Source organism: Conger conger, chromosome 14, assembly GCF_963514075.1.
Source record: "Conger conger chromosome 14, fConCon1.1, whole genome shotgun sequence".
NCBI lineage: Eukaryota > Metazoa > Chordata > Actinopteri > Anguilliformes > Congridae > Conger > Conger conger.
Window position 1 is genome coordinate 32,972,187 of NC_083773.1, and position 14,567 is coordinate 32,986,753.

Below are 14,567 nucleotides of genomic sequence, written 5' to 3' on the forward strand. Positions count from 1 at the left end.
GCTATTCAACTGAACAAAAGATGTACTAATGGCTGTCCAAAAAAAACACAGAGGCTGAAAACAAGGATGAGTTAAAGGCACTGAATACATTTCACTCCAAACTAAGATGCAGGTTCCATTAGGACTTCAACGCTCCCGGGTTCCTTGTAAGGTATCCACAGGTACCGTACATAGGTCAATAACAAAGGTGAGCAATGTTGGGGTTTGTGCGAAGCAGGACGATCTCTTCTGTGCGCATTCACTTCAGTGCCTCATCACCGTGACACAGTCAGTTTCTTTTCATCTCTCGAACATGCTTTAATGTCTTTGCCAGGGTAGCTGTCCATCACACTGACAGACAAGGGCACCTCCAGCTCTGGAATAGGGGTGCCAATCATCCCGGCTAATGGCAGAGGAATTCACTGATTCTCTACAAGATGGCATCGCACTGCTTTCTCCTCTCTGCTGGAAATGGAGGAGCTAGCTTCAACAGTAAAAACAAACGTCCCTGTATTAACTGTGACAAAATGGAGGACTGGTGTGTGGAGCAGGCAATGGATTGACGAGCCTGCTGACTAGTGATCCACAGACTAGAGTGACTAGAGGTGGCCCGGTCTCTGTCAGCCAGCAGAGCTTGCCCTAGGCTCCTGCACATCATAGACGCGCGGTTTGCTTTCATTCGGTCCCATAATGCACCACGTTTCCCCAAAGCGTATTGCAGGAGAACAGTGAAGCAAAGCCGACACAGAATATCATCACCGAGGAGCACCTTTTTTAAGCTCTATTAAAAAGAATACCGCTGTGGTACAGTGTTGGCAAAACATCACACTCACCAGCGTGGAGCCTAACAGGACGGCATACTTATTATCTGTGGGAGACTGAAATTTCAACGGGGCTTTGTCTCCATAGCAATTCATGGCATTCATTTATCAGTAGGTGCCTTCTTTAAAGAGCGGGAGTGAACAGCATTAGGCATCCTTATTCGTTACCTTGAGAATACACAGTAGAAAGCTTACACTCAAGAATGCTGAAAATGTGTGTTTGTTGCTTTTAATTGGCACGCACTTGAAATTCAGAGCACTCACAAACCTGGCTGGAATGGGTTTTAACCCCAGGTGAAATGAATGAGAAACAATGGCAGGCCTATTTTCTAAAATACCTTATTCAAAAATACAAGTTATACTGTTCCAACAAAAATGCTGTAAATAAACAACATTTCATACTTCGGAGAACACCATTACTTACCCCTTAAATAATACCCTTGTGGCTCTAAAAGCACTTTAGAAATGAGTATTAAAGCAGACATGCTGTGTGATATATTCTTTCGTTTTTCTTTGTCAATAAGCTATGAGTGTGACTTCATGTAATGCACCTAAAGCACCTTACGATAAGTAGCTATGGTTTCATTTAGGTCACACTCTCTATTTCTCCTCCGAGCCTCCCTTTTTCAAATATGTATTATAGTAATTTTTTTTTCTCATATTAAGCACCTTAGGTGAGAAATGTGCAAATGAAGTCATTGCTTTTCTGCCGCAATTCAATTTCACAATCCGCTTTTTTTTTTAGCTTTCATAATTAAAACGTATCTGGATTAATTGGATGCGTAATTTCGCTGGCAGGCAGTTGCATCTCCAACAAAGCTAGTCAACAGCAGTCCGTGTTGCCTCAGTCAACCCTGGATGTGAATCTCGGCTGTCCCGGTAAAATAGGATAAGCCACCTTTAAGTCAAATCACGTGACGCTTTTGCTATCCAGTGTTAAAGTAATTTGTTTGGTTGCCAGTTTCATGCCTTAAATCATTAAGTGTGACAACCTTGAGGGAGGCAGAGTTGAAAACGGGACTCCCCCACGTGAAAACGCAGATCTCTGAGCTGTGTATCTTCCGTGGATAAATGTGTGGTGAGTTACTGTGTCGCATGCCCCTCACCGGACTCCCGGTTGTCTTCTACACCGCTCCCCCTCACCTGAAACCTCCGGCGTGCGCTTGCTAAGCAGCCGAAACCGAGGCATCGGTGTTAATGATGAATCTTTCATCAATGTCATATTGCCACGAGAGCCTAAGCAACAGCCGTACAATGGCTCAATGTTGTATTACAGCTGCTGAATATTCATGAGCGCCCGCCGCCTCCGCCGTGCCTCCCATACAGATGGAGTTCCGCTCGAGCCGGGCACCGTTCTCAGACCGCTCGATCTCCCTCGAAGTTCTCACGGGATACGGAGCCGAAGCGGAGTCCGCCGCGTCTCAATAATTCAGCCGTGGCCTCCGTCGACGAGTCGTGTTTCATTCAGCCGGTTCGGCGGATAGCGGGAAACGATCTGTCCGTCCCGGCCGCCCCCCCCACCCCCCCCCGCTCCTCCCCGTCGCTCTGGAAGTTAAACGAAGCGGTCGGGGGACACGGGCAGCGGCTCTGACGTGCGTCTACACCCGCGCCGCTCGCCCCGCTGACGGCGTGCGGCGGACAGGAGGCGGGATGAATCACGCGGTGTGAAATGAACGCTGCGGTGACACACGCGAACGTCAGCGCAGCCCAGCACTTACCCTTCACCTCTGCGGGCCACAAGCCTTGTTTATCCCAAAGATATTGAACTCGGAGATTTCAAACACTTAGAGGCTGAGGCTGAACGAATACTGATTTCCTGTCTCGTTATTTATGTAAAGGAACAAAAAGAGCAGAGCTTAAAACAGAGTTAACCCCTCCTGGCATTTGTAGCGGCCGCAGGTACTCCATTTGCCGCAGCAATAGGGAGCTTAGTCGATAGATTTTCAGCATGAAGTGCTTAACATTGAAACTTCTGCCTGGAGCAGAAGTTGAAGGTAAATGTCATGTGATTTACTGTCGAATCATTTGTATTTGTGGAGCATCACGGCTTGTAAGACACCAATAAAACTTAGACCGTGCGTCACTTGAAGCTAAGTATAGACTGACGTTTGAAACTGGAACCTCCCGGACATGAATGCGCGGAGAACAGAAGGCCCACCGATCTGCCAGTCTCCTGTTTCATGCTGCCTGGCAATCCCTGGCCCAAGAGTAGGGACCCTCCATAACTCATTCTTCGCTTCAACGCTTTGTCTTTGTCTAAGATTGGAGTTATTGATTTATGTCTGAGAGAGCTTTTAACCTCTCCCTCATGCCACACATTTTCTTTGTCTCCTCCTGCTCTGTTGATGCTTTCTGTCTGAAATCCCACGCTAAAAACACACCACTGAAGGATACCCCGTTATCCTACAAGATGTCTTGCGAGAAATGATTTATGAGCGCAACAGAATTTTCAATACGCATTACAGATGTGAGTAGAGAAATCATGATCCTTTAGCCGACAGCCAGGGGTAGAATCATCAAGCGATAAACACGACGCTTCATTTGGTGTTTCTCGGTGGAAGACATTTTGATTGATGAGTTAAAACAGGCTTCTCCCTCTCGGGTGTGGTCAGCTTGGCGAAGGGGGAAATTTACGGGGAGGTTTTTCTTTTTGGGCGGAGGGGAGGGGGGTGTCAGAGGGGGTTAGCGGAATGAGATTGGAGACAGAGGCCACTCGTTGCACAGGAGCAATCATTATGATGGCAACCTCGGCATGAGTCACACTGCCTTAATTCAATCCCCACGATACACGCGACAGAACATCTGTGGTGGGTCTGAAACCTGCATAATTACACCACCATTACCATACCGCACGCTGCTTTACCGTGTTATTCCCTGGGCCGTTACAAGAGCGGGGTTGTTACTCTCTGAAATGAAGCGGAACTGGACGACACTGGCACTTTTTTCCCCCCTGTGTTCATACCTGCGGTCCGCTCGGAAGATTTGGGAGCGGACGCACTCGGAGGGTCAGGTCTCCCGGCCCGTAGGTATGCGAGAGAAATCCCTGGCCCCTTAAGAAGGTGGGAATACAATCGTCTCTCTCGGCTGGCTACGTACACCTTTACCCAGAGAGCAAATTAAATCCATCTGGGGGCCCCTGTCAGTTGAAGTCGGGGGAATTAGTTCTCCGAGAGTTCCTTATCGGTCAGCCTCCGCGCTCCCTCTCGCACGCTCTGTCTCTCCTGCAGTAATGAGTATCCACCCAATTTAGTTTCTTGTTTCTCCCTGGGAAGTAAATCCGCCTGTGCCCTTTGGATCAGAGAACCCGCAGCTCCCTGTCTGCCTGCCCACGCCCTGACCTGACAGTAAACGTATTCATTTTCTTCCCCAAGCCAAGCGGCCTTCTGGAGCATCTCTTTCCCTGTGTCCATGTGATAATGGCTCTTACTCCTCTCCTCTCCTCTCCTCTCCTCCAGCGGCTCCCAAGGGCCCCAAACTGCGGATGTCCCCCAGCAGGGCGAGGGTCGGGGACACTGTGCGAATCGCCGTCCATGGATTTCAGGTACTCCAGTATTTTTGGTTAAGGATGATTCCGCTCAGATAATGCGTTTAGCTCCTCTTCTGTGGTGAAAGGAAGCACAAAATCAGACCAAATAAAGAATCGCTCTCTCTGGATGTTTGTATATCTTTGTGCGGTCTGGGGCTCTCTCTCTCTCTCAGAGTTTTTGATATGCAGAGCCCATCTCGCTAAGCAACTGCGTATCCATCTTTGAGCCACATGTAAGCTGTTTCCCGTCAGCCAGGCAGTTACCGTATACACCTGCACGGAGCTTTTGTGTCGGTGCTGAGAAGTCAAGCAGGGAGATTGGCTCTGCGTAGCTATTGGCGATGTGTGCAGAAACGCAGCAAGTAAGCCGTGGGACACAAACAGGTCGGGGCCGCGGCCCTGTCACTGTGACGGAAACGCGGCCGTCGCCGGGCCTACGGAGGCTGCCCAGGTGAGAAGTGGATTGTTCTAATCCTGATGGGACTCAGATGAACCAGAACGGAAAGCCTGTTTGTTATTTCGGGTGCAAAGTGACGAGTTGCAGGGAGCCGGGAGGTGAGCCGCGCGATTTCGCTTGCTTGTTCTATTTTTAAAAAAGCCGCCCGTGCTGGTGAACTCGTACAAGTTCTCAACTGACTCTTTATGAATTGTAGCTTATCAAACCAGTTTTATGGTTTGTTCTAATGACCTTGGTATGCACGTTTATGTATGTGGCTTTGGATAAAAGCATCTGCTAAATACAATGGAATGTAAAGTGCATTTCTGACATGGCTTTGCTGGTATTTGAAGTTTATCGTTGAATAGTGAACAGTTATCTTCAGAGTGGTGACTACAAACAGGCTTGACGAATATGGAGCTAAATGTGGACCACCTCAGTTGGGTTTTTTAACATTTAGGGCAGATTTCTCTCATCTTTTTCTGAACTTTAGCCCTGTTTTAAATTGAGATAAAATGATTATGTACAAGTACATTGCATTGTGTTTTTCATTGACAAGACTTTATGAATATGTCATACCGTGTCAAAGGTTTAGCATGCAGATTCATGGAGGGCTATTATATTTAATCCCCCTAAAAATGAAGAAAAGCAGGCAATCAGCTTAATTATGCTCTCAGACAGTGATGGGGATATATGAATAGGTTGTCTCTATCTGACCATTTTGTTTGCGGTCTCGCCCTGACCCGGGACAGTGAATCTGCGGCCAATCAGAAAAACTCATTCCGCTGCTGTCATAAGGTGAATGTGGAAACGTGCCGTACAGCGACACTGCCATTTCATGTCGGGTTTCTGGAAAGTCACAAGGAAAGCGCTCCCGCCCCCCCACCACAACCCCACCCACAACCTTCCTGCAGGTGTCAGTCAAATGACGCAGGCCGCATCCCAGACTATCCAGGGAAAGCTTGCAATCTTGAGAAAGGCTTGTGCCATTTTTATTCTATTCTCCTCTCACTCATCTACAAGCTTGCTGATAAACTGAAGGGACTCATTCCACCTGACGTGTGTGTTTCTGCACAATGGGTGACCGTTTCATGCAGTTGCATCATGCATTTCCTTTTCAAACATGCATTTGCACGCACGCACACTCAATGTGACCTTTCTCACAAAATCCATCAAGTTCCCATCGATACACAATGGTGCTTCCTGGCCAGATCCACACCAATCAGAGGGGAATTATCCCCACATTCTTTTAAGAAGCGGCCATTTGTCTTCGTGATTTTCTGCTATTTTTGAACAACATTGAAATACTCGTAATGCGTCATCACGCTCCAACAGCTTAAGAGATTTGCCATTGAACTGCTTCCCCACTGTAAATGTTCCAAATGAGCTCGTCCAGCAGGTGGAACTGTTTGAAAGTCAGAGGGGAAGTGTGAAGAGAGCCTTCTCTAAACAGAGAAAAGCCTGCAAATCCAAGGCCTGCTGTCAAACTTAATGTACCCAAGTGCAGGGATCTGGAGCCATTTTGTATTTCTGCAATTCACATTGCACCTGAATGTATGACAGATGTGTATCAGCGTGTGTTAAGTAGGGTATTACCGGGCTTATGTGAAATTATTTTACCAGGATTTAGCCGTCTGGGACAAAATTTTGGAGGTCACAGACAAATTCCGCAAATTGGAGCCTTGTCGGCCGTCTCAGGTCGCCGCTAGGTGTTAGCGAGACAGAGACGCAATCAGAACCCAATCTCTGGCAGTCTCAGACAAGTCCCAGGCCTCCCCAAACGTGTTTCTTTTTCTCAGCACCAAATCTGCTCTTGTAGTTTCAACTGGGTAAAGATGTGCTTCGCGACTGGTGCAGTGGTGATCAACAATAGCCAATGAGCTTGTGAGAAGGCTATTTGGAGAAAAACAGCACACTAGTAGACTAGCATCATGGGCTCAAAAAAAAAAGCAGCACTTCATGCATTCATACAACTTTTTGTAATGTATGAAATATCAGACTTTGCTGACTGACCAGAGCTCAATCAACCTCTGATTTAGCCATGTAGCTTTAAAAAAAATGTTTTACCCTTTCTTCTGATTTCGTCAGAAAGGCGGCAGTGTATCAACATCCTTTAACCAAAATCCAGCGGAAAGGGAACCCCTGCCTTTGCACCACTATGTTTGCCGTACAGAAATGTACAGGATAGCCTGAGCTGTACATCAATCTTAAGACTTAGCAGTGCAGTGAGAGCCCGGAATGAGTCACTCTCACACAGACTCCTGTTTGCTTTCTCCTCCATCACGAACCCCCTCTCCAGAATGAGGTGTTCCCTGAGCCCCTCTTCACGTGGACCCGCGTGGGGGGCCGGCTCCTGGACGGGAGCCCGGAGCGGGATGGCAGGGAGCTGGTTCTGGAGCGGGTGCCAGCCGAACTGAACGGATCCATGTACCGCTGCACGGCCCAGAACCCCCTGGGCTCCACGGACACCCACACGCGCCTGATCGTGTTCGGTGAGTCCGGATTCAAAACAGCGTTCGCGTGAGCCTGAATGTCGGAAACGAGTGTAAAGGGATACTGTTCATCTAGTTGTGCCGTCGCTGACAATAAAAAAAAGCTTGCGTTTGTTCGATTGAAATTCCCTTCCCTTTTAGATAGGTCAGTGTTTTTGACGGCAATAATTACAGCCCTTGTACAAATTAATGGATCGGGTGCTTGTAGAAATTAAAGGCGTTAAGCTTTGTTGTAATGTAGAAAAAAAGGGAATATTTATGCCAAAGTTTTTCAGTTCTAAAGCAGGGCTAAAATGAAAGTCAGCAGTTCTCTGACGGTTCTAAAGTAGTTTGTGTGGCGAGTTCCCTCTTGTATCAGAGCGTTGCTCTCCACAATGAAGTGGGAATTAATTTAGCTGAATTTTCAGCAATGAATAATTCATGCAAACTAAGTGCATGATTAATAAGTTATAGTATTATTAAATTGCTCTATAAATCTTCACAAGAGTAGATGGGAGAGAGGAACGTGACTGAGGTCCATGCGGCCAGAAATTCCCACATTCTTGAAGCGGAGAGAAATCACATGGCTGTACTAATTAATGAGCACTGTTAAGCGCTTCAGTGATATTTAAGACAAGCATAACTCTTTTCTTTCAGCTCCTCCCTAATTTGTCTTCAGTACATTTGTCTCCATTCAGAGACATTTTGGGAACAGGAATATTTTAGATGAGGGTTATTCTTTTTTTTTTTTTAAAGAAGATAGGAGAAGGTCAGAGGAGGACATTCAGAATGTGAGAGATTATTTTGTTGTTGTTGATAAAACCAGAGATCCAGAAGATACAGAAGAGTCCAGGTACTACATCAAAAGTCCAGTAATGTTTGCATTAGTTCTTTTAATAGGTTACCAATGCCTTAATTCGACCAGATACAGTACAGCAGAGGTCACCAACCCTGGTCCTGGAGAGCTTCACCAACCCTGGTCCTGGAGAGCTACTGGGTCTGCTGGTTTTCACTGTTACTCTGCACTTAATGAATCAATTAGAGCAGATGATTACACAGCTAACTCAACTCACCTGGTTACCTGGGTCTCAACGGGGTGCTGATTTAAAGGTGAAAACAAAAACCAGCAGACCCAGTAGCTCTCCAGGACCGGGGTTGGTGACCTCTGCAGTACACTATACTTGTTCTTCAGAACTTTTGAACCTGACCACCAAAAAATGGCATTCATTAAATTTAGAAAACATGTTATGTAACATTTTTACACAGCATAATTTGTATGTGCATATGCATTACATTTAAATTGGGTGGCTGGCAAACCTCTCTACCCTGAAGTGTTTTTAGAAACTGGCATGAGTATCAGAGTTTTGGGGAGTTCTCGGGAGACCGCGGTCAGGGCATGAGAGAGGCCTGTCACTCTGAAAAGCTGTCGCCGTGGTGACAGTTGTAAGGCATGAGCATAAATGTATGAGCAGCTCCCTGCTGTTACCCAGCTGCAGTGAAATTTAGGCTGTTTGTCTCGGTCTGGCACTGAAGCAGAATTTGCTCACAGGCTGGAAAGCAAATCGTAATGATGGGGCCAGCGCCCCTCTCCATGTGCAGGGTTCCTGCCCTCAGCTGTACAGCGCAGTGATTAGAGAGCTCCACTTGTACCCGCACGCTTCCTCTGTTCTCATCTCACGAGGTGTAGCTGTTCCTGTGAGCACATTACCTGCATTTCTTCTGTAAGTAGCCATCTGCATAAATGGATAACATGTCATGAATGTAAGCCGCGTGAGACAATGTAAGAAAGTCAGGCGCAGAAAGTAGCTCATCTGGTCTGGGAAACATGCCTCTGCTTGTATGCAATCACACGCAACAAGCGTAACCTCGTGCTAGGAAGAACACTCGCAAATAAATATGGCCGCTCATCTGCATAGATGGAAAACAGGATTGCCCACAGCTCTGTCTCTGACTGATGCAAATTCAAGAAGACGGCTCCACAGAGGTCGACTCCTGCATGTTGCAGGAATCTGCGTAACTTCCAAAAGTCTACAAATGGCCCTGTAGGCCTTTATCTCTGTTTCCTTCTCTGTAACGTCCTATGTTCACATCTGCCTGCCTTTCCCTCCACAGAAAATCCCAGTATAATGAAGCACACTCAAAACCAGAACAGTAAGTATGGGCCTTCAGAAGGAGGGTGGGGGGGTGGTCGCTCACGAACAGACGCAGAGTTTGAGATGACCTTGAAACAGGTGAAATGCGGGTGAGGCCTGACCTCGGAGCGGATGAGGGCGGTTTGCGGCGTTTCGTCCGGTCGCGTCGATGCGGGCGCAGCGACTGCTCATTGATCTAGTACAGGTGCAGAGACGGAGGCGCTGCTAATTAAATCGGCTCGTGCCGCGGGTGCTTCTGCCCAGATAAGAAGTGATAGAACATTAACGGTGTGTTTGTTTGGGGCTCTGCGTGTTGAGGCGGCGAGCCCTTTCTCAGCCTCGGAGGTTGCACCTCATCTATTAGAGTCTGCCAAACAGGACCCGCAGTGAGTGCCCAGCACCGCGGTACATGTTGTGTTGATGTATCGAGGCTGTTCCGTACAGCTCTGCACTATTCATTCGCTTCAACTTTCTCAGTTTTGGGTGCAGCCATGAACAAATATTTCTCTATCTCTCTCTTCCTCTCTCCCTGTCATTCTCTCTTTCTCTCTTCTCTCCCCTAATCTCTCTCTCACTTCCTTTCTCTTCTTCCTCTTCCTTTTTCACTGAATCTTGCTTACCCTCTCCCTATTACTTGCTTTCAGCCTTTCTTTTTAGTCATTTTTCTTTATTTTTCTTCCTTCAGCCCTTGTGTGCTCTCTCTCTCCTGCTCTCTTGTTTCTCTCCCTCTCCCTCTCTCTCTCGGTTGCTCACCCTCCCGCTCTCATTCAGCTTTGCTCTCTCTTCCTATTTTTGCCTTTCTCTCTTTCTCTCTGCCACTGTCTCCGTGGATACATATTTGAATATGCAAATCCGTACCATAGCTTTGGAGCAGGTGTAGAACAGCGGGGGGTGGTGTCTGTGTAGAGGCGGGATCTCCAGCATTCCGCACACGCTCTGTATACCAATCAGAGCGCGGCACTGGAAGATGTTTGCATGCTCGTCTAACCAGCAGCCCAAGGCAAATGAGAGAAATGTGGTGGCCACCGGCTTTCTATGCCTTCTACACGAATGGGTAATTAATTACAATCTTATTTGTATCTAACGCCCTATCATAAAACTCAAAATTCGAAAGAAAAAAAGTGCTAATGATGCAAAACAACATTTCATAAATCAGAGGAGATGCATATCAAGGACTATGTATGATTATATGGACACATGACCGAGCAATATTTTAGCAAGGATTGATTGTGGCCTATGTTTTGCCACTGTTTTGACAGTGTTTGCAAAATGTCCTGTGGTCAGAAATGGGGGGGGGGGGGGGGGGTACCATGTGTTGGATATCACTTAATCGTACGACGAGAACCCAGAGGAAATCTCGGGCTGTTATCTCATATGTATTTCAGTCGTGGATCACCAAGTAGTTAACGGAGCCTCTATTTCAAACACGTCAAGCAGTCATTCAGTGAATTACATCAAATCAGTGTCATTACCACGTGATCAGGCAAGTAAGGAAAATGACTGCGCACTGTCTGTTGACAGGTAACAAATTTCCACCAAGAGCATCAACGTTGGAGGGAAATGTTGATTTATAATTAGTAACCTGCTCTACAGTGTTACAAAAATATTGTGTTAAAAGCAAGCTGTTCACAGCAGGGACACATAATAAGAACAGACAGCTGTGAATGTCATATTTAAGTAAAGGAAAACGTCTGGTCCTCATTGTTAAATTTAATCATCACTGTCAATTGGGAGTGGATGTGTGCATGTTTGCGCATACATATGTTTCTGCAAATGTGTGACTGTATGTGTATTTGTGTGTGTGTATGTGTGTGTGTGTGTGTGTGTATATATTAATGAGTGTAATTGTTTGTTGTGGCTGTGGTGTGTGTGTATTAATGAGTGTAATTGTTTGTTGTGGCTGTGATGTGTGTGTGTAATTATGAGTGTAATTGTTGTGGCTGTGATGTGTGTATGTATTAATGAGTGTAATTGTTTGTTGTAGCTGTGATGTGTGTGTATTAATGAGTTTAATTCTTTGTTGTGGCTGTAGATGTGGCTGTTGTTGTGGCTGTGTAATTGTTTGTTGTGGCTGTGATGTGTGTGTGTATTAATGAGTGTAATTGTTTGTTGTGGCTGTAGATGTGGCTGTTGTTGTGGCTGTGTAATTGTTAGTTGTGGCTGTGATGTGTGTGTATTAATGAGTTTAATTGTTTGTTGTGGCTGTAGATGTGGCTGTTGTTGTGGCTGTGTAATTGTTAGTTGTGGCTGTGATGTGTGTGTGTATTAATGAGTTTAATTGTGGCTGTAGATGTGGCTGTTGTTGTGGCTGTGTAATTGTGTGTTGTGTTGTGGCTGTGATGTGTGTGTGTATTAATGAGTGTAATTGTTTGTTGTGGCTGTAGATGTGGCTGTTGTTGTGGCTGTATAATTGTTTGTTGTGGCTGTGATGTGTGTGTGTGTGTATTAATGAGTGTAATTGTTTGTTGTGGCTGTGATGTGTGTGTGTCTGTCTGTGTGTATATATATGTGTGTGTGTGTGTGTGTGTGTGTGTGTGTGTGTATTAACGAGTGTATTGTTTGCTGTGGCTCTAGATGCTGCCTCCTGTAAGGATGTTCTGGGACTGACAGTGACGGCACTGATCCTCACAGTGACTGTGGAGCTGACGTGAGCCCCAGAAGGCTGAGCTACCCCGTCATCTGCCGCTCTTTGGTCCGTCTGTCCATCCGTCTGTCCGCCAGGAAGCAGTACCTTCACCAGAGAGCATCCCCATCATGTTTTTTTGAGAAAACAAAAAACAAGACAAATGATAAAGCGACATACAAGAAGACAACAACACAAACCCCCTCCTGTTTGTCTACTTGTCACATATCTGCCTGTCTATCAATAAAACCAGTTGTTTAAAAAAGGAAAAGTAAAAACTATGGGGTTGGTTTAATTTCTTCAGACATTACTGTGTTCGTTTTTGTACAGTCATCTTTTCAATGGTGTGGGCAGGCCCACCATTTCTCCTCCCAAAATCCCAAGAAGTCTGGCCCGTTTGTATTTCTATCCACCAGTATACACAAGGCAGTCCTTCAAGAACATATATCTGGCCATATCCTCTTCTTCTTGTTTTAGTTTTTCTTCCTTTTCCCCCTTTTTTAAAAGTGACTACATTGGAGAGAACAAGAGGACTCTTTTCAGTACTGTGAAACTGGCGTCACTTTCCCAGTTAGAAGAAGACCCCCCCTTTTTAAATGTATTTTTGTGTACATCCCTGTAAATATAGAGATTGATATAAAGGTTCAGCTTACAGTGTTGGGCAGAGTGACAGTTTTGCCTCACAAATTTACAGCTCCTGCTTGTACTGTATCAGCTCTTTCCTATGACTTCAAGAAACTTGGACGAGATTAAGAATAAACATTGAAAGCACTAGCTTTTCATTACTATAATTTAATTGTATTCAATAAATTATATCTGCTGTATGGCAGGTTTTAATCAGAAAAAAAACTAAAGCTGTTGTCTGCATTTCAGGGTCATGGTGCATGAGATGTCTGACGATTATTTCTCATTTTTCATAATCCATGTGGGTGGTCCTCATTCAGCTGACCTGTAGTCCCATGTTTCACCTGTTACATATTATAGTAAGTGACCTGCGTTGTGTACAAGTTCCTTTTCTGGCAAAGTGTATCGCAAGTTCCATGTTTAGATGCCATTTTGATTTCAGCTGAGTGTAAACAGGGTGTGACTTTTTTACCAGCAGTATTAAAATGGGGATTATGAATTTAATCTCATGTGCACAGATGTCCTCTTTCAGAAATCATACCTTTCACATCACAACTGTGAGGTGAAAACCCCAAAGGAGATATCGATCATTAAGAATCCGGTATGAAAGAACGCACAATGATTCAAAAAACACTTTTGTGACACTGTGACACTGCTCTCATCAACTTGAGTGTGTTATCAAATATCAGAAGTACTACCTTCATCTGTCTATTAAATATTGATATAAATATTGAGTATTGTTTTGCATTATTCCATTGTATGTGTCTTGCGTCACACTGCTCATGTCATCTTCCCAAGAAAATGTCAAATTTGCCACACGTGTCCTTTTTCTATAATGGAGCATTACAGATACACACTGGGGTTTGATATTAACTATCATGGTACCTCATCTTGCTCGTATTTTCAAATATTCTCTATTACTCAAAGAAAGATTGGTAGCCCACCTTAAATAAGGTCAGTAAATATGCAAAAGGACTTTGTATGACAACACTGAATATAAAATGTTGAATGAAACACTGGAGCCTTTTTGTCTGCTAAGTGAGATCCATATGAATAACACTGCCCTTCAAAAATGTTTTTGGTGCACTTCACCAATCAAAAATATTCAGCATTGAAATTGAATCACCTTGCAAAGAACACCTTTTTCTGTGGTTGTTAGTATTTATGAAGCTCATTCGAGGAGAGTTACATACTCTAAGATGATATTTTTATTTTGTCTTATGATGGCCGTTTTCGAAAGGAGATATTTTAACCCTTTTATACCCTTCACCGAGTTCATACAGTATCACTCTTTCTCCCCTCCCTCACTCTGTGCATAGTAATCCTGGCTTTTTCACATTCAGAGGAATTGCAATTTAAGCTATTTTCGACACACAGAGTATTAAAGGATTAGGGCTCAGGATGTAGGTAGCAGGAGAGATTTATGGGTTTAGTAAAATCGGGAAGATGGGTGTCCACCCCCTCCTACTGACTTCTCTATATTTCAGATGAGCTCTGGGTGGTAGGGGAAAATAATGAATGGAACAGCGTGTTTTTATGGATGGTCCTGTCTTCTCATGTACTATTATTCTTTTCTTCCATGATGTGTAACAGTAGTGCTTCACAGTATAGCTCAGTATATCTCCAACCTTTCACCATATCGTTCCTCAGTCTAAAATCCAAACAGCAGATAAATCACTGCCATCAACTGTCAGTGTTTACCACTGAAATACAAATGTTTCCCTGCACTGGTTTAAATACTCAAATGTCAAATTGTTTGAATTCTGAAGTCGGGTGGCACCGATGGTGCAGTGGGTAGCACTGCCGCCTCACAGCAAGGAGGTCCTGGGTTCGAATCCCCGTCGGCCGGGGCCTTCTCTGTGCGGAGTTTGCATGTTCTCCCTGTGTCTGCGTGGGTTTCCTCCGGGTACTCCGCTTTCCTCCCACAGTCCAAAGACATGCACGTTAGGCTGATT

General features: G+C 45.2%; 1 protein-coding gene across 2 annotated transcripts in view; it reads left to right on the forward strand.

The window, feature by feature from the left end:
* The window catches only part of LOC133110086 (immunoglobulin superfamily member 21-like), a 210,621-nt gene extending 197,281 nt beyond the window's left edge, over window positions 1-13,340 (forward strand). For both annotated transcript variants that reach the window (XM_061219962.1, XM_061219961.1), the window contains exons 7-10: window positions 4,256-4,341; window positions 7,062-7,254; window positions 9,346-9,384; window positions 11,940-13,340. In XM_061219962.1, the coding sequence (XP_061075946.1) occupies window positions 4,256-4,341; window positions 7,062-7,254; window positions 9,346-9,384; window positions 11,940-12,016 (395 nt within the window). In that variant the 3' untranslated portion in view covers window positions 12,017-13,340. The remainder of the gene's footprint in view (window positions 1-4,255; window positions 4,342-7,061; window positions 7,255-9,345; window positions 9,385-11,939) is intronic.
* Window positions 13,341-14,567: the final 1,227 nt, after the last annotated feature.